General features: G+C 64.2%; 1 protein-coding gene across 2 annotated transcripts; it reads left to right on the forward strand.

Moving 5' to 3' along the window:
• Positions 1-2: 2 nt before the first annotated feature.
• Positions 3-25,381, forward strand: SF3B2 (splicing factor 3b subunit 2). 2 transcript variants are annotated; one of them, XM_086870988.1, is made up of 22 exons: positions 3-180; positions 865-911; positions 1,594-1,659; positions 2,052-2,252; positions 3,298-3,357; positions 4,072-4,189; positions 4,353-4,435; positions 5,073-5,178; positions 6,835-6,917; positions 8,900-9,106; positions 10,745-10,882; positions 11,880-11,960; positions 13,174-13,401; positions 15,994-16,143; positions 17,459-17,548; positions 19,085-19,192; positions 20,021-20,128; positions 20,814-20,956; positions 21,856-21,957; positions 22,655-22,754; positions 24,371-24,556; positions 25,038-25,381. In XM_086870988.1, the coding sequence occupies exons 1-22, from the start codon at positions 36-38 to the stop codon at positions 25,104-25,106; spliced, it is 2,619 nt and encodes an 872-aa protein (XP_086727114.1). In that variant the 5' UTR covers positions 3-35; the 3' UTR covers positions 25,107-25,381. The 2 variants fall into 2 exon arrangements, with proteins under 2 accessions (XP_086727114.1, XP_086727113.1); XM_086870987.1 differs by having other exon boundaries at positions 4-180; positions 25,035-25,381.
• Positions 25,382-25,763: the final 382 nt, after the last annotated feature.

Here is a 25,763-nt window from a genome sequence, read left to right on the forward strand (position 1 = left end):
CCGCGGCGCGCGCGGCGATCGGCAGCGGGGCCAAGATGGCGGCGGAGCGCGCGGAGGCGGCGGCGGCCGGGCCCGGGGAGCCCCTCAGGGACCCCCGCGCCGCCGAGCGCTCCCCGTACGCGGGATGGGCCCACCCCGAGCTCCAGGCCACGCTCGCCGGCATCGGAGCCCCCGCGCAGGGTGCGGGGACCGGGGGGGATCCGTGAGGGGAGGGGGGGGGCGGGAGGTGTGAGGGATGGGCGGGAAACTGGGGGGGCTCGGGGTCTCGTGAGGGGATTGAGGGAGATGTGAGGGGAAATTGGGGGTTTCGGGGTTTTTGGGGGGAGATGTGAGGGGAAATTGGGGGTTTCGGGGTTTTTGGGGGAAGATGTGAGGGGAAATTGGGGGTTTCGGGATTTTTGGGGGGAGATGTGAGGGGAAATTGGGGGTCTCGGGGTCTCCTGAGGGGATTGGGGGAGATGTGGAGGGGAAGGAGGGGAAACTGGGGCGTCTCGGGGTTTTGAGGGGTGATCTGAGGGGAATTTGTGGTTTCGGGATCACCTGAGGGGATTTGGGGGTCTCACTGACTCTCAGGGGGTGTTGAGGGGTCACCTGAGGGGATTTGGGGGATTTTTGGGGCTCCCTGGGGGTGTTTGGGAGGCCTGAGATGGGTCACGAGTCCCTGGGGGAGTTTTGGGGGTATTTTGGGGGGTCTTTGGCATCACCTGGGGTTATTTTGGGGGTCTCTGGGGGGATTCTTGGGGTGCTGAAGTGTCGGGGGGGGGACAGAGGAATTTTGGGGGGGTCCTTAGGAGGGTGAAGTGGGGGTTTGGGGGTTGTGGGGCAGAATTTGGGGGTCCCTGAATCCCCCCCATTCTCCCCCAGGGACCCGTGAGGAGCTGCTGGAGCGACTCCAGGCCTACACCCTGCAGGTGAGACCCCCAAAAACGGGGGACCCCCAAATTCAACCCCTGTCCTCGTGTCCCCTTTCGGGGGCTGACCCGTTTTGGGGGGGGATTAGTGTGATTTTAGGGTGATTTATTGTGATTTTGAGAAGTTTAGTGGGATTTGGAGGTAATTTAATGTGATTTTGGGGCATTTAATGTCATTTTGGGGGAGTTTAATGTGGTTTTGGGGGGCTTAATGTGATTCTGAAAGGGTTTAATGTGGTTTTGGGGGGTTTAATGTGATTTTGAGGGCTTAATGTGATTTTTGGGGGGGTTTAATGTGGTTTTGGGGGGGTTTTAATGTGGTTTTGGGGGGGTTAATGTGATTTGGGGGGTTTAATGTGATTTTTGGGGGGGTTTAATGTGGTTTTGGGGGGTTTAGTGTGATTGTGCAAGGGTTTAATGTGATCTTGGGGGGTTTAATGTGGTTTTTGGGGGGTTTAATGTGATTTTTTGGGGGGTTTAATGTGGTTTTTGGAGGTTGATGTGGTTTTGGGGGGGGTTTAATCTGTTTTTGGGGTGTGTTTAATGTGTTTTTGATGGGTTTTATTCAATTTTTTGGGGATGGGAGGGGTCCTGCCGCCGCCACCTCTCAAAGGGGGGGTCCCCATGTCCCCTCTGAGCTGTGGGGGGCTCACGGGGACCCCCCCAATTTGTGCCCCCCCAGACTGGGATCGTGCTGAGCCGCCCTGCCCTGCGCCCCGAGGAGGGGGACAAGGCCCCGCCCCCCCAGGTGAGATTTGGGGGGGTCTGGGGGGGTTTTGGGCTTTGAGGGGGGGGTCAGGAACCCCTCAGGGTCTGGTTTGGGGGGACCCCCAGTTCATGGGGGTGTCCTTTTGGGGGGTGGGGTTTAGGACCCCTCAGAGCTCCAGATTTCAGGCTGGGGGGGCTCAGTGGGAGGTTAAGACCCTCCCCCATCACCCAGTTTTGGGGTGGGGGGGGGTCCAAACCCTCCAGATCACCCAAATTTGGGTCGGTTTGGGTGTTAAACTTCAGCCTGGGGGGGGGCTCAGCGGTTCCAGACTCAATTTTGGGGGACTAAGGGGGGGTTAAACTTTAAATTTTGGGATGGGGGCGTCACGGGTGGCACCCCCTGACCCCAAACCCCCCCTCCCCCTTCCCCAGCTGCCCCCAGCGCTGCCCCTGCAGCACCCCCTGGTGCCTCCCCCTCCCCCCCCGGGGCTGGGGCTGAATTTCGGCTTGGGGGGGCCCGTGGGGGGGGTCCCGGTGCCCCCCCCGCCCCCCCCCGCGGGGCTGTCGGAGGAGGAGCGGCTGACGCTGGCCCAGCAACAGGCGGCGCTGCTGCTGCAGGAGGAGCGGGCCCAGGTGGGATTTGGGGGGCTGGGGGGGGGATTTGGGGGGATTGGGGTGGGATTTGGGGGGTTTGGGGGGCTTGGGGTGGGATCTGGGGGGATTTGGGGGGCTGGGGGTGGGATCTGGGGGGATTTGGGGGGGTTTCAAGCGGCGCTGCTGCTGCAGGAGGAGCGGGCCCAGGTGGGGCTTTGGGGGGCTTGGGGTGGGATCTGGGGGGTTTGGGGTGGGATCTGGGGGGGTTTGGGGGGCTGGGGGTGGGATCTGGGGGGTTTGGGGGGGTTTAAAGCGGCGCTGCTGCTGCAGGAGGAGCGGGCCCAGGTGGGGGTTTGGGGGGCTGGGGGTGGGATATGGGGGGCTTGGGGGGCTTGGGGTGGGGTTTGGGGGGCTTGGGGTGGGATCTGGGGGGTTTGGGGGGCTTGGGGTGGGATATGGGGGGGTTTGGGGGGCTGGGGGTGGGATCTGGGGGGCTTGGGGAGCTGGGGGTGGGATCTGGGGGGCTTGGGGTGGGATTTGGGGGGTTTGGGGGGCTTGGAGTGGGATTTGGGGGGTTTGGGGGGGTTTCAAGCGGCGCTGCTGCTGCAGGAGGAGCGGGCCCAGGTGGGGGTTTGGGGGGCTGGGGGTGGGATCTGGGGGGTTTGGGGGGCTGGGGGTGGGATTTGGGGGTGTTTGGGGGGCTTGGGGTGGGATCTGGGGGGCTTGGGGTGGGATTTGGGGGTTTTGGGGTGGGATTTGGCGGGATTTGGGGGTTTGGGGTGGGATTTGGGGGGTTTGGGGTGGGATTTGGGGGGTTTGGGGTGGGATTTGGTGGGATTTGGGGGTTTGGGGTGGGATTTGGGGGGTTTGTGGGGGTTTAAAGGTGTCCAGGGGGTGTCTCAGGGTTTTGGGGCACCTGAAGGGGGCTGGGGAGGGCACAGGGGGTGTGGGGAGGGGGTCGCCCATAGAGGGGCTGAGCTGAGGGGGGGCTGGGGGTGATGTTTGGGGGTGTTGAGGGGTGGGTGACATCTGGGGGGGCACCCATGGGTGCTGGGGGGGGTCCTGACCTCTCCCACCCCCCCAGGGCCAGCACCCGTTCGGGGACAAGGCCAAGGAGCAGGAGCTGCTGGAGCAGCAGAAACGGGTGAGGGGGTCACCCCTGGGTTTGGGGGGCTCCCCTGGGTGAGGGGGGGCTCCCCTGGGTTTGGGGGGCTCCCCTGGGTGTGGGGGGGCACCCCTGGGTGAGGGGGGGCACCCCTGGGTGAGGGGGTCACCCCTGGGTGAGGGGGGGCTCCCCTGGGTGAGGGGGGGCACCCCTGGGTGAGGGGGTCACCCCTGGGTGAGGGGGGGGGCTCCCCTGGGTGTGGGGGGGGCACCCCTGGGTGAGGGGGGGGGCTCCCCTGGGTTTGGGGGCTCCCCTGGGTTTGGGGGTCACCCCTGGGTGAGGGGGGCTCCCCTGGGTGAGGGGGGGGCACCCCTGGGTTTGGGGGTCACCCCTGGGTGTGGGGGGGCTCCCCTGGGTTTGGGGGGCTCCCCTGGGTTTGGGGGTCACCCCTGGGTGTGGGGGGTCACCCCTGGGTGAGGGGGGGGGCTCCCCTGGGTTTGGGGGTCACCCCTGGGTTTGGGGGTCACCCCTGGGTTTGGGGGGCTCCTCTGGGTTTGGGGGTCACCCCTGGGTGTGGGGGCACCCCTGGGTGAGGGGGGGGGCTCCCCTGGGTTTGGGGGTCACCCCTGGGTTTGGGGGTCACCCCTGGGTTTGGGGGGCTCCTCTGGGTTTGGGGGTCACCCCTGGGTGTGGGGGCACCCCTGGGTGGGGGGCCCGAGCCCAGAGCCCCCCTGAGCCCCCCGTGCCCCCCAGGCCGCGGTGCTGCTGGAGCAGGAGCGGCAGCAGGAGATGGCCAAGCTGACCCCCCCCGCCCCCCGCGCCCCCCCCGAGGGGGCTCCCATGGGTGCCAGGACCCCCCTGACCCCCCGAGGTGAGATGGGACCCCTGGGGGGGGTTGGGGACACCCCACTGGTGGCTTTTGTCCCCCGTGTGTGTCCCCCCCCCACCCCAAACCCGGCTGATGTCACCTTTGTGTCCCCTCCCCCCACCCCAAACCCGGCTGATGTCACCTTTGTGTCCCCTCCCCCCCCCAGGCAGCCCCATGGGAGCCCCCCTGGCCATGGGAGCCCCCCGGCCCCGCGGGCCCCCCCCGCCCCCCGGTGACGACAGCAGAGAGGTGGGGAGGGGTCTCTGGGGGGCTGGAGGCTCTATTGGGGGGACTCTGGGGGGCTGGGGTCTCTATTGGGGGGTCTCTGGGGGGCGGGGGTCTCTGGGGGGCTGGAGGCTCTATTGGGGGGTCTCTGGGGGGCTGGGGTCTCTATTGGGGGGTCTCTGGGGGGCTGGGGTCTCTATTGGGGGTCTCTGGGGGGCTGGGGTCTCTTTTGGGGGGTCTCTGGGGGGCTGGGGTCTCTATGGGGAGTCTCTGGGGGGCTGGGGTCTCTGTTGGGGGGTCTCTGGGGGGATGGGGTGTCTTTTGGGGGTCTGTGTGGGGCTGGGGTGTCTTTTGGGGGGTCTGTGTGGGGCTGGGGTCTCTGTTGGGGGGTCTCTGGGAGGCTGGGGTCTCTTGAGGAGTCTGTGTGGGTCTGGGGTCTTTATTGGGGGATCTCTGTGGGTTTGGGGTTTCTTTTGGGGGATCTCAATGGGTTGGGGGTCTCTTGGGGTGGTTTCTGTGGGTCTGGGGTCTCCATTGGGAGGGGTCTGTGTGGGTCTGGGGTCTTCCTGTAGATTTGGGGTTTTCTTTGTTCCTGGCACCTCCCCCAATTCCTGGGGGGGGGTCCCGGGGGTCTCCCTGACCCCCCCATCCCCCTCCCCAGGCCGAGGACTCCGGGGTGGGCCCCAAAATCCCTCAGGCGCTGGAGAAGATCCTGCAGCTCAAGGAGAGCCGGCAGGAGGAGCTGGTGACGGTCCCGGGGGTCTCAGGTGAGCCCCCCGTGCCCCCCCCGTGACCCCTGTGCCCCCCCGTGCCCCCCCCGGTGCCCCCCCCGTGCCCCCTGTGACCCCCCCCATGCCCCCCCGGTGCCCCCTGTGACCCCCCCGTGCCCCCCGTGCCCCCTGTGACCCCCCCGTGCCCCCCCCGTGCCCCCTGTGACCCCCCCGTGCCCCCCCGTGCCCCCTGTGACCCCCCCGTGACCCCCCTGTGACCCCCCCGTGACCCCCCTGTGCCCCCTGTGCCCCCCCCGGTGCCCCCCCCGTGCCCCCCCGTGCCCCCACCGTGCCCCCCAGGTGCCCCCCGTGCCCCCTGTGACCCCCCCGTGCCCCCCCGGTGCCCCCCCCGTGCCCCCCGTGCCCCCCCCGTGACCCCTGTGCCCCCCGTGCCCCCCCCGGTGCCCCCCCCGTGCCCCCCCGTGCCCCCACCGTGCCCCCCCCGTGCCCCCCCCGTGCCCCCTGTGACCCCCCCCGGTGCCCCCCCGGTGCCCCCCGTGACCCCTGTGCCCCCCCCACGAGAAACGCCCCTAAAATCTCCAAATCCGCCCCAAAAAATGGAAATTTCCACCCCAGAAATGTAAAAAAACGAAGTTTTGTCCCCGCTGGGCGCAGCCCGGTGACCCCCGGGGACACCCCTGAGGTGTTGGGGACACCCCTGAGGTGTTGGGGACACCCCCGAGGTGTTGGGGACACCCCGAGGTGTTGGGGACACCCCTGAGGTGTTGGGGACACCCCGAGGTGTTGGTGACACCCCCGAGGTGTTGGGGACACCCCCGAGGTGCTGGGGACACCCCGAGGAGTTGGTGACACCCCGAGGTGCTGGTGACACCCCGAGGTGTTGGTGACACCCCGAGGTGCTGGTGACACCCCAAGGTGTTGGGGACACCCCGAGGTGCTGGTGACACCGCTGAGGTGTTGGGGACACCCCTGAGGTGCTGGGGACACCCCGAGGTGTTGGGGACACCCCTGAGGTGTTGGTGACACCGCTGAGGTGTTGGGGACACCCCTGAGGTGTTGGGGACACCCCGAGGTGTTGGTGACACCCCTGAGGAGTTGGTGACACCCCTGAGGAGTTGGGGACACCCCGAGGTGTTGGTGACACCCCGAGGTGCTGGTGACACCCCGAGGTGTTGGTGACACCCCCGCAGTGTTGGTGACACCCCCGAGGTGTTGGGGACACCCCAAGGTGCTGGTGACACCCCTGAGGTGCTGGTGACACCCCCGAGGTGCTGGTGACACCCCTGAGGTGTTGGTGACACCCCGAGGTGTTGGGGACACCCCTGAGGAGTTGGGGACACCCCTGAGGTGCTGGTGACACCCCTGAGGTGTTGGTGACACCCCGAGGTGTTGGGGACACCCCTGAGGTGTTGGTGACACCCCGAGGTGCTGGTGACACCCCGAGGTGTTGGTGACACCCCGAGGTGTTGGGGACACCCCTGAGGTGTTGGTGACACCCCGAGGTGTTGGTGACACCCTGAGGTGTTGGGGACACCCCAAGGTGCTGGTGACACCCTGAGGTGTTGGTGACACCCCCGAGGTGCTGGTGACACCCCGAGGTGCTGGTGACACCCCGAGGTGTTGGTGACACCCCGAGGTGTTGGGGACACCCCGAGGTGTTGGGGACACCCCTGACCCCCCGTGTCCCCCCAGCCGAGGACGAGATGGAGACGGAGCTCCGGGCGTCGGCGTCGGCCTCCGAGGCTGAGGAGGACACGGGGACGTCCAAGAAGGAGGTGACAGAGGGGACAATGGGGACAAAGGCCACCCCCACCCAAATTGGCACCTGGGGGGGTCCCCAAAATTCCCGGGGGGGGGGGGGGGGGACAGTGTGGGGTGGGTTTATTTGGGGGGGTGGTGGCACTGTGGTGGCGCTGTGGTGGCATTGTGGTGGCATTGTGGTGGCGCTGTGGTGGCGCTGTGGTGGCATTGTGGTGGCATTGTGGTGGCATTGTGGTGGCATTGTGGTGGCATTGTGGTGGCGCTGTGGTGGCACTGTGGTGGCATTGTGGTGGCATTGTGGTGGCATTGTGGTGGCGCTGTGGTGGCGCTGTGGTGGCATTGTGGTGGCGCTGTGGTGGCATTGTGGTGGCACTGTGGTGGCATTGTGGTGGCGCTGTGGTGGCATTGCGGTGGCACTGTGGTGGCGCTGTGGTGGCACTGTGGTGGCACTGTGGTGGCACTGTGGTGGCAGTGTGGTGGCACTGTGGTGGCATTGTGGTGGCATTGTGGTGGCACTGTGGTGGCACTGTGGTGGCATTGTGGTGGCATTGTGGTGGCAGTGTGGTGGCGCTGTGGTGGCACTGTGGTGGCACTGTGGTGGCATTGTGGTGGCAGTGTGGTGGCGCTGTGGTGGCACTGTGGTGGCGCTGTGGTGGCACTGTGGTGGCATTGTGGTGGCACTGTGGTGGCACTGTGGTGGCGCTGTGGTGGCATTGTGGTGGCGCTGTGGTGGCATTGTGGTGGCGCTGTGGTGGCGCTGTGGTGGCACTGTGGTGGCACTGTGGTGGCGCTGTGGTGGCGCTGTGGTGGCATTGTGGTGGCGCTGTGGTGGCACTGTGGTGGCACTGTGGTGGCACTGTGGTGGCGCTGTGGTGGCACTGTGGTGGCGCTGTGGTGGCATTGTGGTGGCATTGTGGTGGCACTGTGGTGGCATTGTGGTGGCACTGTGGTGGCATTGTGGTGGGACTGTGGTGGCACTGTGGTGGCATTGTGGTGGCACTGTGGTGGCATTGTGGTGGCGCTGTGGTGGCACTGTGGTGGCACTGTGGTGGCACTGTGGTGGCATTGTGGTGGCACTGTGGTGGCATTGTGGTGGCATTGTGGTGGCACTGTGGTGGCACTGTGGTGGCACTGTGGTGGCACTGTGGTGGCATTGTGGTGGCACTGTGGTGGCATTGTGGTGGCGCTGTGGTGGCATTGTGGTGGCACTGTGGTGGCGCTGTGGTGGCGCTGTGGTGGCGCTGTGGTGGCATTGTGGTGGCGCTGTGGTGGCGCTGTGGTGGCGCTGTGGTGGCGCTGTGGTGGCATTGTGGTGGCGCTGTGGTGGCGCTGCGGTGGCGCTGTGGTGGCACTGTGGTGGCAGTGTGGTGGCACTGTGGTGGCATTGTGGTGGCATTGTGGTGGCACTGTGGTGGCATTGTGGTGGCACTGTGGTGGCGCTGCGGTGGCAGCCTTGTCCCCTCTCTCAGGGTCACTTTGGGGTCACCCCAATGTCCCCTTTTGTCCCCACTCCTGGGGGGATCTGTCCCCTCCTGGTGCCACCCCAATGTCCCCTTTTTGTCCCCCCTAAGTGTCACTCTGGTGTCACCCCGGTGTCACCTTTGTCCCCTCTTGTGCTCTCCCATTTGGGGAGGGGACTTTCCCTGGGGTCCCCGCTTGGTCCCCACGACTGGAGGGACCTGTGCCACCTCCGTGTCCCCTTGTGTCCCCTCACTGTCCCCCCGTGTCCCCTCTCTGTCCCCTCTCTGTCCCCTCTCTGTCCCCCGTGTCCCCCGTGTCCCCTCACTGTCCCCTCACTGTCCCCTCCCTGTCCCCTCACTGTCCCCCATGTCCCCTCACTGTCCCCTGCTGTCCCCCGTGTCCCCTCTCTGTCCCCTCTCTGTCCCCTTGTGTCCCCTCACTGTCCCCTCACTGTCCCCCGTGTTCCCTCACTGTCCCCTCACTGTCCCCTCACTGTCCCCTCACTGTCCCCTGCTGTCCCCCGTGTCCCCTCCAGCGGAACCGGAAGCGCCGCAACCGCAAGAAGAAGAAGCGGGGGAGGGGCGGTGGCCGTGAGGGGCCCCCTCCCCCCACCCCCGGCCGGGGGGACCCCGAGCCCCCCCCCGGGGACCCCCCCGAGGTGGAGATCGAGTACGTGAGCGAGGAGCCCGAGATCTACGACCCCAACTTCGTCTTCTTCAAGAGGATCTTCGAGGCCTTCAAGGTGACACCTCGGGGAGGGGACAGCCCTGGGGGCCGGGGGACACCCCTGGGGGCTGGGGGACACCCCTGGGGGCTGGGGGACACCCCTGGGACACCTCTGGGGGCTGGGGGACACCCCTGGGACACCCCTGGGGGCTGGGGGACACCCCTGGGACACCCCTGGGACACCCCTGGGACACCCCTGGGGGCCAGGGGACACCCCTGGGACACCCCGGGACACCTCTGGGACACCCCTGGGGGCTGGGGGACACCCCCGGGGGCTGGGGGACACCCCTGGGACACCTTTGTGTCACCTCTGGGGGCTGGGGGACACCCCTGGGACACCCCTGGGACAGCCCTGGGGGCTGGGGTCACTCCGGGTGCTGCTGTCCCCTGACCTGTGACCCCGTCCCTGTGTCTGTGTGTCCGTGTGTCCCTGTCCGTGTGTCCCTGTCCGTGTGTCCGTGTGTCCGTCCGTGTGTCCGTGTGTCCGGTTGTGTGTCCGTGTGTCCGGTTGTGTGTCCATGTGTCGGTCCGTGTGTCCGGTTGTGTGTCCGTGTGTCCCTGTCCGTGTGTCCGTGTGTCCGTCCGTGTGTCCGGTTGTGTGTCCGTGTGTCCGTCGGTGTGTCCGTGTGTCCGTCCGTGTGTCCGGTTGTGTGTCCGTGTGTCCGTGTGTGTGTCCGTGTGTCCGGTTGTGTGTCCGTGTGTCCGTGTGTGTGTCCATGTGTCCGTCCGCGTGTCCGTGTGTCCGTGTGTCCGTGTGTCCCTGTCCGTGTGTCCGTGTGTCCGTGTGTCCCTGTCCGTGTGTCCGTGTGTCCGGTTGTGTGTCCATGTGTCCGCGTGTCCGTGTGTCCGCGTGTCCATGTGTCCGTGTGTCCGTGTGTCCCTGTCCGTGTGTCCGTGTGTCCTGTGTCCATGTGTCCATGTGTCCGCGTGTCCTGTGTCCGTGTGTCCATGTGTCCTGTGTCCGTGTGTCCCTGTCCATGTGTCCGCGTGTCCATGTGTCCGCGTGTCCCTGTCCGTGTGTCCGTGTGTCCGTGTGTGTGTCCGTGTGTCCGCGTGTCCATGTGTCCATGTGTCCGTGTGTCCGTGTGTCCCTGTCCATGTGTCCGTGTGTCCCTGTCCATGTGTCCGTGTGTCCGTGTGTCCTGTGTCCGTGTGTCCGTGTGTCCCTGTCCGTGTGTCCGTGTGTCCGTGTGTCCTGTGTCCGTGTGTCCGTGTGTCCCTGTCCGTGTGTCCGTGTGTCCGTGTGTCCGTGTGTCCTGTGTCCGTGTGTCCGTGTGTCCCTGTCCGCGTGTCCGTGTGTCCATGTGTCCGTGTGTCCGTGTGTGTGTCCGTGTGTCCATCCGTGTGTCCGTGTGTCCATGTGTCCGTGTGTCCATGTGTCCGTGTGTCCATGTGTCCGTGTGTCCCTGTCCATGTGTCCGTGTGTCCGTGTGTCCTGTGTCCGTGTGTCCGCGTGTCCATGTGTCCATGTGTCCGTGTGTCCCTGTCCATGTGTCCGTGTGTCCTGTGTCCGTGTGTCCGTGTGTCCCTGTCCGTGTGTCCGTGTGTCCCTGTCCGCGTGTCCATGTGTCCGTGTGTCCCTGTCCGCGTGTCCGTGTGTCCGTGTGTCCCTGTCCATGTGTCCGTGTGTCCTGTGTCCGTGTGTCGGTGGCAGCTGACGGACGAGGTGAAGAAGGACAAGGAGAAGGAGCCGGAGCGGGCGGAGCGAGCCGAGAGCGCCGGGGCCCCCCGGAAAAAGGGACCCGAGGACGGCACCAGGGGCAGCGATGGGGACAGCTCTGAGGACGAGCAGGTGACACTGGGGACATGGGGACACTGGGGGGCATTGGGGACACTGGGGACATTGGGGACACTGGGGACACTGGGGCTATGGGGACATGGGGGCATTGGGGACATGGGGACACTGGGGACATGGGGACACTGGGGGGCATTGGGGGACACTGGGGACATTGCGGACACTGGGGACACTGGGGACATTGGGGACACTGGGGACATTGGGGACATGGGGCACTGGGGACATTGGGGGACATTGGGGGACATTGGGGACATTGGGGGGACATTGGGGGGACACTGGGGACATGGGGACACTGGGGGGCATTGGGGACACTGGGGACATTGGGGACACTGGGGACACTGGGGGGCATTGGGGGGACATGGGGACACTGGGGACACCGGGGACATTGGGGATGTGGGGGACACTGGGGGACATTGGGGACACTGGGGACATGGGGGCATTGGGGACATTGGGGACATGGGGACATTGGGGACACGGGGGGCATTGGGGGACACTGGGGACATGGGGGGACATTGGGGACACTGGGGACATGGGGGGACATTGGGGGACATGGGGGGACATTGGGGACATGGGGGCATTGGGGACACTGGGGACGTGGGGGGACACTGGGGGACATTGGGGACACTGGGGATATGGGGACACCGGGGATATTCGGAACACTGGGGACATGGGGGCATTGGGGACACTGGGGACATTGGGGACATGGGGACACCGGGGATATTCGGAACACTGGGGACACTGGGGACACTGGGGACACCGGGTGCAGTGGCAGTGGTGGGGCCAGAGCACGAGCAGGTGGCACTGGGGACATCAGGGGGACAGCGGGGTGGCATTGAAGGTGACGGGGGGTGGCAGCTGGCACCGAGCTGGGGACACTGGGGGAGGTGACAGCAGAGGGGACAGTCCCTGAGGTGGCCTCAGGGCTGGGGACATTGGGCGGTGCCACCCGGGGCGTCCCTCCAGTGTCACCTGCGCTGTCCCCGCGTGTCCCCAGGAGAAGAAGCAGGAGGTCCCCAAGCTGTCCAAGAAGAAGCTGCGGCGCATGAACAGGTTCACGGTGGCCGAGCTGAAGCAGGTGACATTTGGGGACATTTGGGGACATTTGGGGACACCCGTCCCCTCCCCGCTGGGTGTGGGTGGCCCTCGGAGCTGGGGACGGCACGGAGGTGACACCTCCTGTCCCCTGGGAGCCCCGCTGGGGACACCAGAGCCACCCTGGGCCCCTTGTCACCTCCCTGGGGACACTGGTGCCACACGGGGGGACCTCAGTCTTGTCCTTGTCACCCCCCCAGGGCCTCCAGTGCCACCCTGGTGTCCCATGTCCCCATCCAGGCATCGCCTTGGGGCTCCACCACTCCAACCCTCCGCTGTCCCCCGCTGTCCCCACTGTCCCCACTGTCCCCACAGCTGGTGGCCCGCCCTGACGTGCTGGAGATGCGCAACGTGAGGTCACAGTGTCACCTCAGACTGTCCCCAGTGTCACCTCAGACTGTCCCCACTGTCCCCACTGTCCCCACAGCTGGTGGCACACCCCGATGTGGTGGAGATGCACGACACGAGGTCACAGTGTCACCTCAGACTGTCCCCACAGCTGGTGGCCCGCCCCGACGTGGTGGAGATGCACACTGGGAGGTCACAGTGTCACCTCAGACTGTCCCCAGTGTCACCTCAGACTGTCCCCAATGTCCCTGCTGTCCCCACAGCTGGTGGCCCGCCCCGACGTGGTGGAGATGCACACTGGGAGGTCTCAGTGTCACCTCAGACTGATGTCCCCTGATGTCCCCTGCTGTCCCTGCTGTCCCCACAGCTGGTGGCCCGCCCCGACGTGGTGGAGATGCACACTGGGAGGTCACAGTGTCACCTCAGACTGTCCCCAATGTCCCCACTGTCCCCACAGCTGGTGGCACACCCTGACGTGGTGGAGATGCACACTGGGAGGTCACAGTGTCACCTCAGACTGATGTCCCCTGATGTCCCCTGCTGTCCCTTGCTGTCCCCACAGCTGGTGGCCCGCCCCGACGTGGTGGAGATGCACATTGGGAGGTCACAGTGTCACCTCAGACTGTCCCCAATGTCCCTGCTGTCCCCACAGCTGGTGGCCCGCCCCGACGTGGTGGAGATGCACAATGAGAGATCACTTTGGGCCCCACAGTGTCACCTCAGACTGCTGTCCCCTGCTGTCCCCACTGTCCCCACAGCTGGTGGCCCGCCCTGACGTGGTGGAGATGCACATTGGGAGGTCACAGTGTCACCTCAGACTGTCCCCAATGTCCCTGCTGTCCCCACAGCTGGTGGCCCGCCCCGACGTGGTGGAGATGCACGATGTGACGGCGCAGGACCCCAAGCTGCTGGTGCACCTGAAGGCCACGCGGAACTCGGTGCCGGTGCCGCGGCACTGGTGCTTCAAGAGGAAATACCTGCAGGGCAAGAGGGGCATCGAGAAACCGCCCTTCGAGCTGCCCGACTTCATCAAGCGCACCGGCATCCAGGAGATGAGAGAGGCCCTGCAGGAGAAGGTGGGGACGGCTGGGGACACCTTGGGGACACCTTGGGGACGGCTGGGGACGGCTGGGGATGGCTGGGGACGGCTGGGGACAGCTGGGGACGGCTGGGGATGGCTGGGGACGGCTGGGGACACCTCAGGGACAGCTGGGGACACCTTGGGGACGGCTGGGGACAGCTGGGGACACCTTGGGGATACATCAGGGACAGCTGGGGACAGCTGGGGACAGCTGGGGACACCTTGGGGATGGCTGGGGACGGCTGGGGACACCTGGGGACGGCTGGGGACGGCTGGGGACACCTTGGGGACGGCTGGGGACACCTTGGGGACACCTTGGGGATGGCTGGGGACACCTTGGGGATGGCTGGGGACGGCTGGGGACACCTGGGGACAGCTGGGGACGGCTGGGGACGGCTGGGGACGGCTGGGGATACCTTGGGGACAGCTGGGGACACCTTGGGGACGGCTGGGGATACCTTGGGGACGGCTGGGGATACCTTGGGGATACCTGGGGACACCTTGGGGACAGCTGGGGACACCTTGGGGATACCTGGGGACAGCTGGGGACGGCTGGGGACACCTTGGGGACAGCTGGGGACACCTGGGGACAGCTGGGGATACCTTGGGGATACCTGGGGACAGCTGAGATACCTCAGGGACAGCTGGGGATACCTTGGGGATACCTGGGGACACACCTGGGGACACTTGAGGATACCTGGGGATACTTGGGGACACCTGGGGACACACCTGGGGACAGCTGGGGGCACCTTGGGGAGATGTGGGGATACTTCAGGGACACCTCGGGGACACCTGGGGATACCTTGGGGACAGCTGGAGACACCCTGGGGTACCTGGGGAGATGTGGGGACACCTCAGAGACTCCTGGAGACACCTGGGGACACCTCAGGGACACCTGGAAACATCTCAGGGACACCTGGGGGACACCCTGGGGACACCTGGGGACTTGGGGGTATCCTGGTTGCATTTGGTGACTTTGGTGACGCCCTGGTTGGACTTGGGGACACCCTGGATGGATTTGGGGACACCCTGGATGGATTTGGGGACACCCTGGTTGGATTTGGGGACACCCTGGATGGACTTGGGGACACCCTGGATGGATTTGGGGACACCCTGGATAGATTTGGGGACACCCTGGTTGGATTTGGGGACACCCTGGTTGGATTTGGGGACACCCTGGTTGGATTTGGGGACACCCTGGATGGATTTGGGGACACCCTGGTTGGATTTGGGGACACCCTGGATGGATTTTGGAGCTCTGGGGACACCCTGGGTGGACTTGGTGACTTCGGTGGCTCCGTGGGTGCCCCTGAGGCTCTCACGTGTCCCCCCATGTCCCCTCCATGTCCCCCCCATGTCCCCCCGTGTCCCCTCCATGTCCCCCCGTGTCCCCCCCATGTCCCCCCATGTCCCCCACATGTCCCTCCATGTCCCCCCGTGTCCCCCCCGTGTCCCTCCATGTCCCCCCGTGTCCCCTCCATGTCCCCTCCATGTCCCCCCGTGTCCCCTCCATGTCCCCCCATGTCCCCACATGTCCCCCCATGTCCCCCCATGTCCCTCCATGTCTCCCCGTGTCCCCTCCATGTCCCCCCGTGTCCCCCCGTGTCCCCCCCGTGTCCCCCCCATGTCCCCCACATGTCCCCCCCATGTCTCCCCATGTCCCCACATGTCCCCCCGTGTCCCCTCCATGTCCCCCCATGTCCCCACATGTCCCCCCATGTCCCCCCATGTCCCTCCATGTCTCCCCGTGTCCCCTCCATGTCCCCCCGTGTCCCTCCATGTCCCCCTGTGTCCCCTCCATGTCCCCACATGTCCCCCCATGTCCCCTCCATGTCCCCCCATGTCCCCTCCATGTCCCCACATGTCCCCCCATGTCTCCCCATGTCCCCTCCATGTCCCCCCATGTCCCCCCATGTCCCCCCATGTCTCCCCATGTCCCCTCCATGTCCCCCCATGTCCCCTCCATGTCCCCCCATGTCCCCTCCATGTCCCCACATGTCCCCACATGTCCCCCCATGTCCCCCCCATGTCCCCTCCATGTCCCCCCATGTCCCCTCCATGTCCCCACATGTCCCCCCATGTCTCCCCATGTCCCCTCCATGTCCCCCCATGTCCCCCCATGTCCCCCCATGTCCCTCCATGTCTCCCCGTGTCCCCTCCATGTCCCCTCCATGTCCCTCAATGTCCCCCCATGTCTCCCCATGTCCCCACATGTCCCCCCGTGTCCCCCCCGTGTCCCCTCCATGTCCCCCCATGTCCCCTCCATGTCCCCCCATGTCCCCTCCATGTCCCCCCATGTCCCCCCATGTCCCTCCATGTCCCCCCATGCCCCCCACATGTCCCCTCCGTGTCCCCTCCGTGTCCCCCCCGTGTCCCCCCGTGTCCCCCCGTGTCCCCCCATGTCCCCTCCATGTCCCCTCCATGTCCCCACATGTCCCCCCATGTCCCCTCCGTGTCCCCCCATGTCTCCCCATGTCCCCCCCATGTCCCCCCATGTCCCCCCCATGTCCCCCCCATGTCCCCCCATGTCCCCTCCATGTCCCCCCATGTCCCCACATGTCCCCCCCGTGTCCCCCCGTGTCCCCAGGAGGAGCAGAAGACGATGAAGTCCAAGATGCGCGAGAAGGTTCGGCCCAAGATGGGCAAGATCGACATCGATTACCAGAAGCTGCACGACGCCTTCTTCAAGTGGCAGACCAAGCCCAAGCTGACCATCCACGGGGACCTCTACTACGAGGTGGGGACACCGCGGGGGCCTGGGCCTTTTGGGGTGTCCTGGGGGGACCTTCTGGCCTTTGGGGACAGCTCGGTTGGACCTTCTGGGCTTTGGGGACATCTCGGTTGGACCTTCTGGGCTTTGGGGACAGCTCAGTTGGACCTTCTGGGCTTTGGGGACAGCTCAGTTGGACCTTCTGGGCTTTGGGGACAGCTTGGTTGTACATTCTGGGGTTTGGGGTGTCCTGGGGGGACCTTCTGGGCTTTGGGGACATCTCAGTTGGACCTTCTGGGCTTTGGGGACATCTCGGTTGGACCTTCTGGGCTTTGGGGACAGCTCAGTTGGACCTTCTGGGGTTTGGGGACAGCTCAGTTGGACCTTCTGGGCTTTGGGGACGTCCTGGTTGAAGATTTGGGGGTTTGGAGATGTTGTGAGGGGACATTTGGGGGTTTGGAGATGTTCTGGTTGGATTTTGGGGGGTTTGGAGATGTTCTGAGGGGACATTTGGGGGTTTGGAGGTGCTCTGGTTGAAGATTTTAGGGTTTGGGGATGTTCTGGTTGAAGATTTGGGTTTTGGAGATGTTGTGAGGGGACATTTGGGGGTTTGGGGATGTCCTGGTTGAAGATTTGGGGGTTTAGGGACGTTCTGAGGGGACATTTGGTGGTTTGGGGATGTCCTGGTTGGATTTTTTGGGGTTTGGGAATGTTCTGAGGGGACATTTTGGGGTTTGGGGACATTCTGGTTGAAGATTTGGGGTTTGGAGATGTTCTGGTTGGATTTTGGGGGGTTTGGAGATGTTCTGAGGGGACATTTGGTGGTTTGGGGATGTCCTGGTTGGATTTTTGGGGGTTTGGAGATGTCCTGGTTGAAGATTTGGGGGTCTGGGGACGTTCTCAGGGGACATTCGGTGGTTTGGAGATGTTCTGGTTGGATTTTTGGGGGTTTGGGAATGTTTTGGTTGAAGATTTGGGGGTTTGGAGATGTTCTGGTTGGATTTTGGGGGGTTTGGAGATGTTCTGAGGGAACATTTTGGGGTCTGGGGGCGTTCTCAGGGGACATTTTGGGGTCTGGGGACATTCTGAGGGGACATTTGTGGGTTTGGGGACGTTCTGAGGGGACATTTGTGGGTTTGGGGACGTTCTGAGGGGACATTTGGAGATCTGAGATGATCCCGGTTGGATATTTGAAGCTTTGGGGACGTTTTGCTTGGACATTGGTGGCTTTTTGGGACATCCTGGTGGGATTTGGGGGCTTTGGTGCCACCCTGGGTGGGTTTTCGTGGCCGTCACCCCCCGGTGTCCCCCCGTGTCCCCTCGGTGACCGCGCTGTCCCCAGGGGAAGGAGTTTGAGACGCGGCTCAAGGAGAAGAAGCCGGGAGATCTCTCGGACGAGCTGCGGATCGCGCTGGGCATGCCCGTGGGGCCGGTATGGGCACCCCAAATCCACCCAGATCCACCCCAAATCCATCCCAAATCCATCAAAATCCCCCCAAATCCACCCCAAACCCCAAATCCAGCCCAAATCCACCCCAAATCCATCCCAAATCCACCCAAATCCACCCAGATCCATCAAAATCCACCCCAAATCCATCCCAAATCCATCCCAAATCCACCCAAATCCACCCAGATCCATCAAAATCCACCCAAATCCATCCCAAACCCCAAATCCAGCCCAAATCCACCCCAAATCCATCAAAATCCCCCCAAATCCACCCCAAACCCACCCCAAATCCATCAAAATCCACCCAAATCCACCCCAAATCCATCCCAAATCCACCCAGATCCACCCAGATCCACCCCAAATCCAGCCCAAATCCATCAAAATCCCCCCAAATCCACCCCAAATCCATCCCAAATCCATCCCAAATCCAGCCCAAATCCACCCCAAATCCACCCAAATCCATCCCAAATCCATCCCAAATCCATCCCAAATCCATCAAAATCCCCCCAAATCCATCCCAAATCCATCCCAAATCCATCCCAAATCCCAAATCCATCAAAATCCACCCCAAATCCACCCAAATCCATCAAAATCCCCCCAAATCCATCCCAAATTCCCCTGAATCCACCCCAAATCCACCCCAAATCCACCCCAAATCCACCCCAAACCCCAAATCCACCCCAAATCCATCCCAAATCCCAAATCCACCCCAAATCCATCCCAAATCCAGCCAGATCCATCAAAATCCACCCAAATCCACCCAGATCCATCAAAATCCCCCCAAATCCATCCCAAATTCCCCTGAATCCACCCCAAATCCACCCAGATCCACCCCAAATCCACCCCAAATCCACCCGAATCCATCCCAAATCCACCCCAAATCCATCCCAAACCCCAAATCCACCCCAAATCCACCCCAAATCCATCCCAAATCCATCAAAATCCCCCCAAATCCACCCCAAACCCCAAATCCATCAAAATCCACCCAAATCCACCCCAAATCCATCAAAATCCACCCAAATCCATCAAAATCCACCCAAAATCCCCCCAAATCCACCCCAAATCCATCCCAAACCCCAAATCCACCCCAAATCCACCCCAAATCCATCCCAAACCCCAAATCCACCCCAAATCCACCCCAAATCCACCCCAAATCCATCCCAAATCCATCAAAATCCCCCCAAATCCCAAATCCACCCCAAATCCACCCCAAACCCACCCCAAACCCCAAATCCACCCCAAATCCCTGGGAATTGCCCCAAAATCCCTCCCCAAAATCCCTGGGAATGGGGAGGGGTCTCCGTTCCCCCCTGGAATGTTCCATTCTCAACACGGGGTGGGGGGAGGTCGGGCTGCACCAATCTCCGCTTTGATTTGGGGGGGGTGTGTTGGGGGGGTGTAATTTTGGGGCGCTGGGGAGGATTTGGGGTTCCTTGGGGGTGTTTTTAAGGGTTTTGGGGGTGTTTTTGGGGTGCTGGGGGGGGTTTTAGGGGTGCTGACGCCCCCCCTGCCCCCCCCCAGAACGCGCACAAGGTGCCCCCCCCGTGGCTGATCGCCATGCAGCGCTACGGACCCCCCCCCTCCTACCCCAACCTCAAAATCCCGGGGCTCAACTCCCCCATCCCCGAGGTGAGGGGGCTTCGGGGGGGATTTGGGGGTGCTGGGGGGGTTTGGGGGTGTTGGGGGTGGATTTGGGGGGGATTTGGGGGGGTTTGGGGGTGCTGGGGGGGGCTTCGGGGGGCGTTTGGGGGTGCTGGGGGGGTTTGGGGGGGATTTGGGGGGGATTTGGGTGTTTGTAGGGGGGGTGTTGAGGGTCTGGGGGGGAGTTTGGGGGTGCTGGGGAGGGATTTGGGGGTGCTGGGGGGGATTTGGGGGTGCTAGGGGGGGATTTGGGGGGGATTTGGGGGTTTTGGGGTGCTGGGAGGGGGAAATTTGGGTGTTTGTAGGGAAGGTGTTGGGGGTCTGGGGGGGGATTTGGGGGTGCTGGGGGGGGTTTGGGGGTGTTGGGGGGGATTTGGGGTTTTTTGGGGGGGGGTTTTGGGGTCCAGGGGGTGTTTTTTAGGTGTTGGGAGGAGAAATTTGGGGGTGGGGGTTTGGGGTCTGTGACCCTCCCCCCTCAGGTGCCTCTTTTTGGGGGATTTGGGGGGTGGGGCTGAATCTGGGGGATTTCAGGAGGGTTTTTGGGGGTTCTGGAGGGTTTTTGGGGGGCTCTGGAGGGTTTTTGGGGGGCTCTGGAGGGTTTTTGGGGGTTCTGGAGGATTTTGGGGGTTCTGGAGGGTTTTTGGGGGGCTCTGGAGGGTTTTTGGGGGTTCTGGAGGGTTTTTGGGGGTTCTGGAGGGTTTTTGGGGGGTTCTGGAGGGTTTTTGGGGGTTCTGGAGGGTTTTTGGGGGGCTCTGGAGGGTTTTTGGGGGGCTCTGGAGGGTTTTTGGGGGGTCCCTGACCCCGCTGCCCCCCCAGGGCTGCTCTTTCGGGTACCACGCCGGGGGCTGGGGGAAGCCCCCCGTGGATGAGACGGGGAAGCCGCTCTACGGAGACGTGTTCGGCACCAACGCCGCCGAGTTCCAGGTGCTGGGGACCCCCTGGGACCCCCAAAACCCCCCCAGACACCCCCAGATCCCCCTGGGAACCCCCTAAACCCCCCCTGGGACCCCTAAAACCCCCCTGGGACCCCCAAAACCCCCCCAGACACCCCCAGATCCCCCTGGGGACCTCCTAAACCCCCCCTGGGACACCCAAAACCCCCCCAGACACCCCCAGATCCCCCTGGGGACCCCCTAAACCCCCCCTGGGACCCCTAAAACCCCCCTGGGACCCCCAAAACCCCCCCAGATCCCCGTGGGAGCTCCCCAAACCCTGCTGGACCCCCCAGACCCCCCTCGGGACCCCCAAAACCCCCCGTGGGACCCCCCCAGACACCCCCAGACACCCCAGACCCCCTTGGGATCCCCTAAATCCCCCCAGACACCCCCAGGGACCCCCTAAACCCCCTAGACACCCCCAGATCCCCCTCGAGACCCCCTAAACCCCCCCCCAGACACCCCCAGACCCCCCCAGGATCCCCCAAACCCTGCTGGACCCCCCCAGTCCCCCCTCGGGACCCCCCAAACCCCTCCAGACACCCCCAAATTCCCTGCCCCCCACCCCACAATCCCCCTCCCCATTTCCAAACCCAGCTTTGGGGGTCTCCAGCCCCAAATCCCCCCCAAAATCCCCCCCAAAACCCCCGGGTGACCCCCCCGGGCCCCCCCAGACCAAGGAGGAGGAGGAGGAGATCGACCGCACGCCCTGGGGGGAGCTGGAGCCCTCGGACGAGGAATCCTCGGAGGAGGAGGAGGAGGAGGAGAGCGACGAAGAGAAACCCGACGAGACCGGGTTCATCACCCCTGCCGACAGGTGGGCACCCCAAAAACGGCCTGGGGACCCCAAAAACGGCCTGGGCACCCCAAAAAACTCATTGGGCACCCCAAAAACGGCTTGGGGACACCAAAAACGGCCTGGGGGCACCAAAAACAGCCTGGGGACCCCAAAAAATGGCCTGGGGACCCCCAAAAACGGCCTGGGGACCCCAAAAACGGCCTGGGGACCCCAAAAACGGCCTGGGGACCCCAAAAAGCTCATTGGGCACCCCAAAAACGGCCTGGGGACCCCAAAAACGGCCTGGGGACACCAAAAACAGCCTGGGGACCCCAAAAACGGCCTGGGGACACCAAAAACAGCCTGGGACCCCCAAAAACACCCTGGGACCCCCAAAAACAGCCTGGGGACCCCAAAAACAGCCTGGGGACCCCAAAAACGGCCTGGGGACCCCAAAAACAGCCTGGGAACCCCAAAAACAGCCTGGGGACCCCAAAAACAGCCTGGGACCCCCAAAAACACCCTGGGACCCCCAAAAACAGCCTGGGGACCCCAAAAACAGCCTGGGAACCCCAAAAACAGCCTGGGGACCCCAAAAACAGCCTGGGACCCCCAAAAACAGCCTGGGGACCCCAAAAACAGCCTGGGACCCCCAAAAACAGCCTGGGGACCCCAAAAACGGCCTGGGGACCCCCAAAAACGGCCTGGGGACCCCAAAAACGGCTTGGGGACCCCAAAAACGGCCTGGGAACCCCAAAAACAGCCTGGGACCCCCAAAAACCTCCTCAGGACCCTCCCAGGGACCCCCCAAATCCCCCCATGAAAGGGGGGGGGGGGATCCCACGGGGGATTTTCCTTTGGGGTGGGGGAACGGGGCCCATCCCCCCCAAACTTTTGGGGTGTCCCCCCTGAACCCCCAAACTCGTGTCCCCCCCCAGTGGATTGATCACCCCGGGGGGCTTCTCCTCGGTGCCGGCCGGGATGGAGACCCCGGAGCTGATCGAGCTGCGCAAGAAGAAAATCGAGGAGGCCATGGATGGGTGAGGGGGGGTCTGGGGGGGTCTGGGGGTTTTGGGGGGCTCAGGGGGGGTTGGGGGGGTTCAGGGGGGTTTGGGGGATTGGGGAGTTTGGGGGTCTGGGGGGGTTGGGGGGCTCAGGGGGGTTTGGGGAGTTTGGGGGTTTGGGGAGATTTGGGGTTTTGGGGGGCTCAGGGGGGTTTGGGGGATTTGGGGGTCTGGGGGGTTTTGGGGGGCTCGGGGGGGGTTTGGGGGGCTCGGGGGGGTTTGGGGGGGATTTGGGGTTCTGGGGGAGTTTGGGGTTTTGGGGGGCTCGGGGGGGTTTGGGGGGCTCAGGGGGATTTGGGGGATTGGAAGAGTTTGGGGTTCAGAGGGGAATTTTGGGGTTTTTTTGGGGGGATTTGGGGAGGATTTGGGGTTTTGGGGGGTTGGGGGGGGTTTGGGGGGCATTTGGGGGATTGGGGAGTTTGGGGGTCTGGGGGGATTTGGGGTTTTGGGGGGCTCGGGGAAGTTTGGGGAGCTCAGGGGGGTTTGGGGTTCAGGGGGGAATTTTGGGGGGATTTTCGGGGATTTTGGGGCTGAGGAGGGTCAGGGTGTGGGGGAGGGGATTTGGGGCTGAGGAGATTTTGGGGTGCTGAGGAAATGAGGGGGGGGTGGGTGTTAGGGGGGGTTTTGGGGTGACCCCTGAGCCCCCCCACCCATCCTGAACCCCCCCAAAAAGGAGCGAGACCCCCCAGCTGTTCACGGTGGTCCCCGAGAAGCGAACGGCGACCGTGGGCACGGCCATGATGGGCTCCACACACATCTACGACATGTCTGCGGTGAGACCCCCAAAAACGGCCTGGGGACCCCCAAAAACGGCCTGGGGACCCCAAAAACAGCCTGGGGACCCCAAAAACAGCCTGGGGACACCAAAAACAGCCTGGGGACCCCCAAAAACGGCCTGGGGACCCCCAAAAACAGCCTGGGGACCCCAAAAACAGCCTGGGAACCCCAAAAACAGCCTGGGAACCCCCAAAAACACCACAGGAACCCCAAAAACAGCCTGGGGACCCCAAAAACAGCCTGGGACCCCCAAAAACGGCCTGGGGACCCCAAAAAATACCCTGGGAACCCCAAAAAACACCATGGGAACCCCAAAAAACAGCCTGGGAACCCCCAAAAACACCACGGGAACCCCAAAAAACAGCCTGGGCACCCCCAAAAACAGCCTGGGCACCCCCAAAAACAGCCTGGGGACCCCCAAAAACAGCCTGGGGACCCCAAAAACAGCCTGGGGACCCCAAATCCCCTCCCAGCGGGTGGAGGTGGCCCCTGTCCCTTGTCCCCTGTCCCCGGGGGTCAGTGTCACCCCTGTCCCCCTGGGGTCCCCACAGGTGACAGTGGCACAGGGGGTGACAGTGACGGTGTCAGGGTGACAATGACACACTCAGGGTGACAGTGACAGGGTGACACTCTCAGGGTGACACTCTCAGGGTGACAATGACACTCTCAGGGTGGCAGTGTCAGGGTGGCAGTGTCAGGGTGACACTCTCAGGGTGACAGTGACAGTGTCAGGGTGACACTGACAATGTCCCCGCAGGTGATGGGACGCAAGGGCCCGGTGGCCGAGGCGCAGGGCGTGGAGGTGGCGCTGTCAGGGTGGCGCTGTCAGGGTGACGGTGACAGGGTGACAGTGCCAGGGTGACAGTGTCAGGGTGACAGTGACAGTGTCAGGGTGACAGTGTCAGGGTGTCAGGGTGACAGTGACAGTGTCCCCGCAGGTGATGGGACGCAAGGGCCCGGTGGCCGAGGCGCAGGGCGTGGAGGTGGCGCTGTCAGGGTGACAGTGTCAGGGTGACAGTGTCAGGGTGACAATGTCAGGGTGACAATGACACTCTCAGGGTGACAATGACAGTGTCAGGGTGACGGTGTCAAAGTGACGGTGTCAGGGTGACAGGGTGACAGTGTCAGGGTGACAGTGACGGTGACAGGGTGACAGTGACAGTGTCCCCGCAGGTGATGGGACGCAAGGGCCCGGTGGCTGAGGCGCAGGGCGTGGAGGTGGCGCTGTCAGGGTGGCAGTGACAGGGTGACAGTGACGGTGTCAGGGTGTCAGGGTGACAGTGACAGGGTGGCAGGGTGACAGTGACAGTGTCCCCGCAGGTGATGGGACGCAAGGGCCCGGTGGCCGAGGCGCAGGGCGTGGAGGTGGCGCTGTCAGGGTGGCAGTGACAGGGTGACACTCTCAGGGTGACAGTGACAGGGTGTCAGGGTGACAGTGACAGTGACAATGTCCCCGCAGGTGATGGGACGCAAGGGCCCGGTGGCCGAGGCGCAGGGCGTGGAGGTGGCGCTGTCAGGGTGACAGGGTGGCAGTGTCAGGGTGACAATGACAGGGTGACAGTGACAGGGTGACAGTGTCACTCTCAGGGTGACAGTGCCAGTGTCCCTGCAGGTGATGGGACGCAAGGGCCCGGTGGCCGAGGCGCAGGGCGTGGAGGTGGCGCTGGCCCCCGAGGAGCTGGAGCTGGACCCCACGGCCATGACGCAGAAGTACGAGGAGCACGTGCGCGAGCAGCAGGCGCAGGTGGAGAAGGAGGATTTCAGTGACATGGTGGCCGAGCACGCCGCCAAGCAGAAGGTGACGGTGACAGCCGGGTGACACCGCCCTTGTCACCCTCCCTCCCCTCCCCCGCGCCCTCAGCGGGGCCGACACGGCTTGGTGGCTCTGTCCCTGCATTGTCCCCTCCCTGTCCCCTCCCTGTCCCCTCCCTGTCCCTGTGACCCCCCCATCCTCTCCCTGTCCCTGCCTTGTCCCCTCCCTGTCCCCTCTCTGTCCCTGTGACCCCCCTGTCCCCTCCCTGTCCCTGCCTTGTCCCTGTGACCCCCTTGTTCCCTCCCTGTCCCCTCATGTCCCCTGCTGTCCCCTGACTGTCCCCCGTGTCCCCTCACTGTCCCCTGCTGTCCCCTCACTGTCCCCTGCTGTCCCCTGCTGTCCCCTGACTGTCCCCTGCTGTCCCCTGCTGTCCCCTCACTGTCCCCTCACTGTCCCCTCACTGTCCCCTGCTGTCCCCTGCTGTCCCCTGACTGTCCCCTGCTGTCCCCTGTTGTCCCCGCAGCAGAAGAAGAGGAAGGCTCAGCCCCAGGACGCCCGCGGGGGGGGCAAGAAGTACAAGGAGTTCAAGTTTTAGATGTCACCGCTGTCCCCTCCCTGTCCCCTCCCTGTCCCCTCGCTGTCCCCTCCCTGTCCCCTCCCGGTCACCTCCCTGTCCCCTCCCTGTCCCCTCCCTGTCACCCCCTCCGGCACCACCTGGTGTCACCCGGGGCCACTCTGGCTGTGGGGACAGCACGGTGGCAGTGTCCCCAACGCTGTCCCCAACACTGTCCCCAACATTGTCCCCAACACTGTCCCCAACGCTGTCCCCGTTGTTTTGTAAATAAAGGGTGGCGTCCCCACCGCACCCCGCGGCTCTGCCTGGTGTCACCGAGGTCCCCGGGTCCCCGAGGTCACCAAGGTCACTGTGTCACCGAGGTCATCGGGTCACTGGGTCCCCAGGTCACTGTGTCACTGTGTCACCGGGTCACTGTGTCACTGGGACATGTCACCGGGTCACCGGGTCACTGTGTCACTGGGACATGTCACTGTGTCACCGGGTCACTCTGTCCCCGAGGTCCCCGTGTCACCGAGGTGCCCGGGTCCCCAGGTCACTGTGTCACCGGGTCACTGTGTCACCGGGTCACTGTGTCACTGGGACATGTCACTGTGTCACCGGGTCACTCTGTCCCCGAGGTCCCCGTGCCACTGGGAGATGTCCCCAAGGTCCCCATGGCCCTGCCCCTGTCCCCAA

Source organism: Cyanistes caeruleus, chromosome 34 (genome assembly GCF_971803275.1).
Source record: "Cyanistes caeruleus chromosome 34, bCyaCae1.hap1.1, whole genome shotgun sequence".
NCBI lineage: Eukaryota > Metazoa > Chordata > Aves > Passeriformes > Paridae > Cyanistes > Cyanistes caeruleus.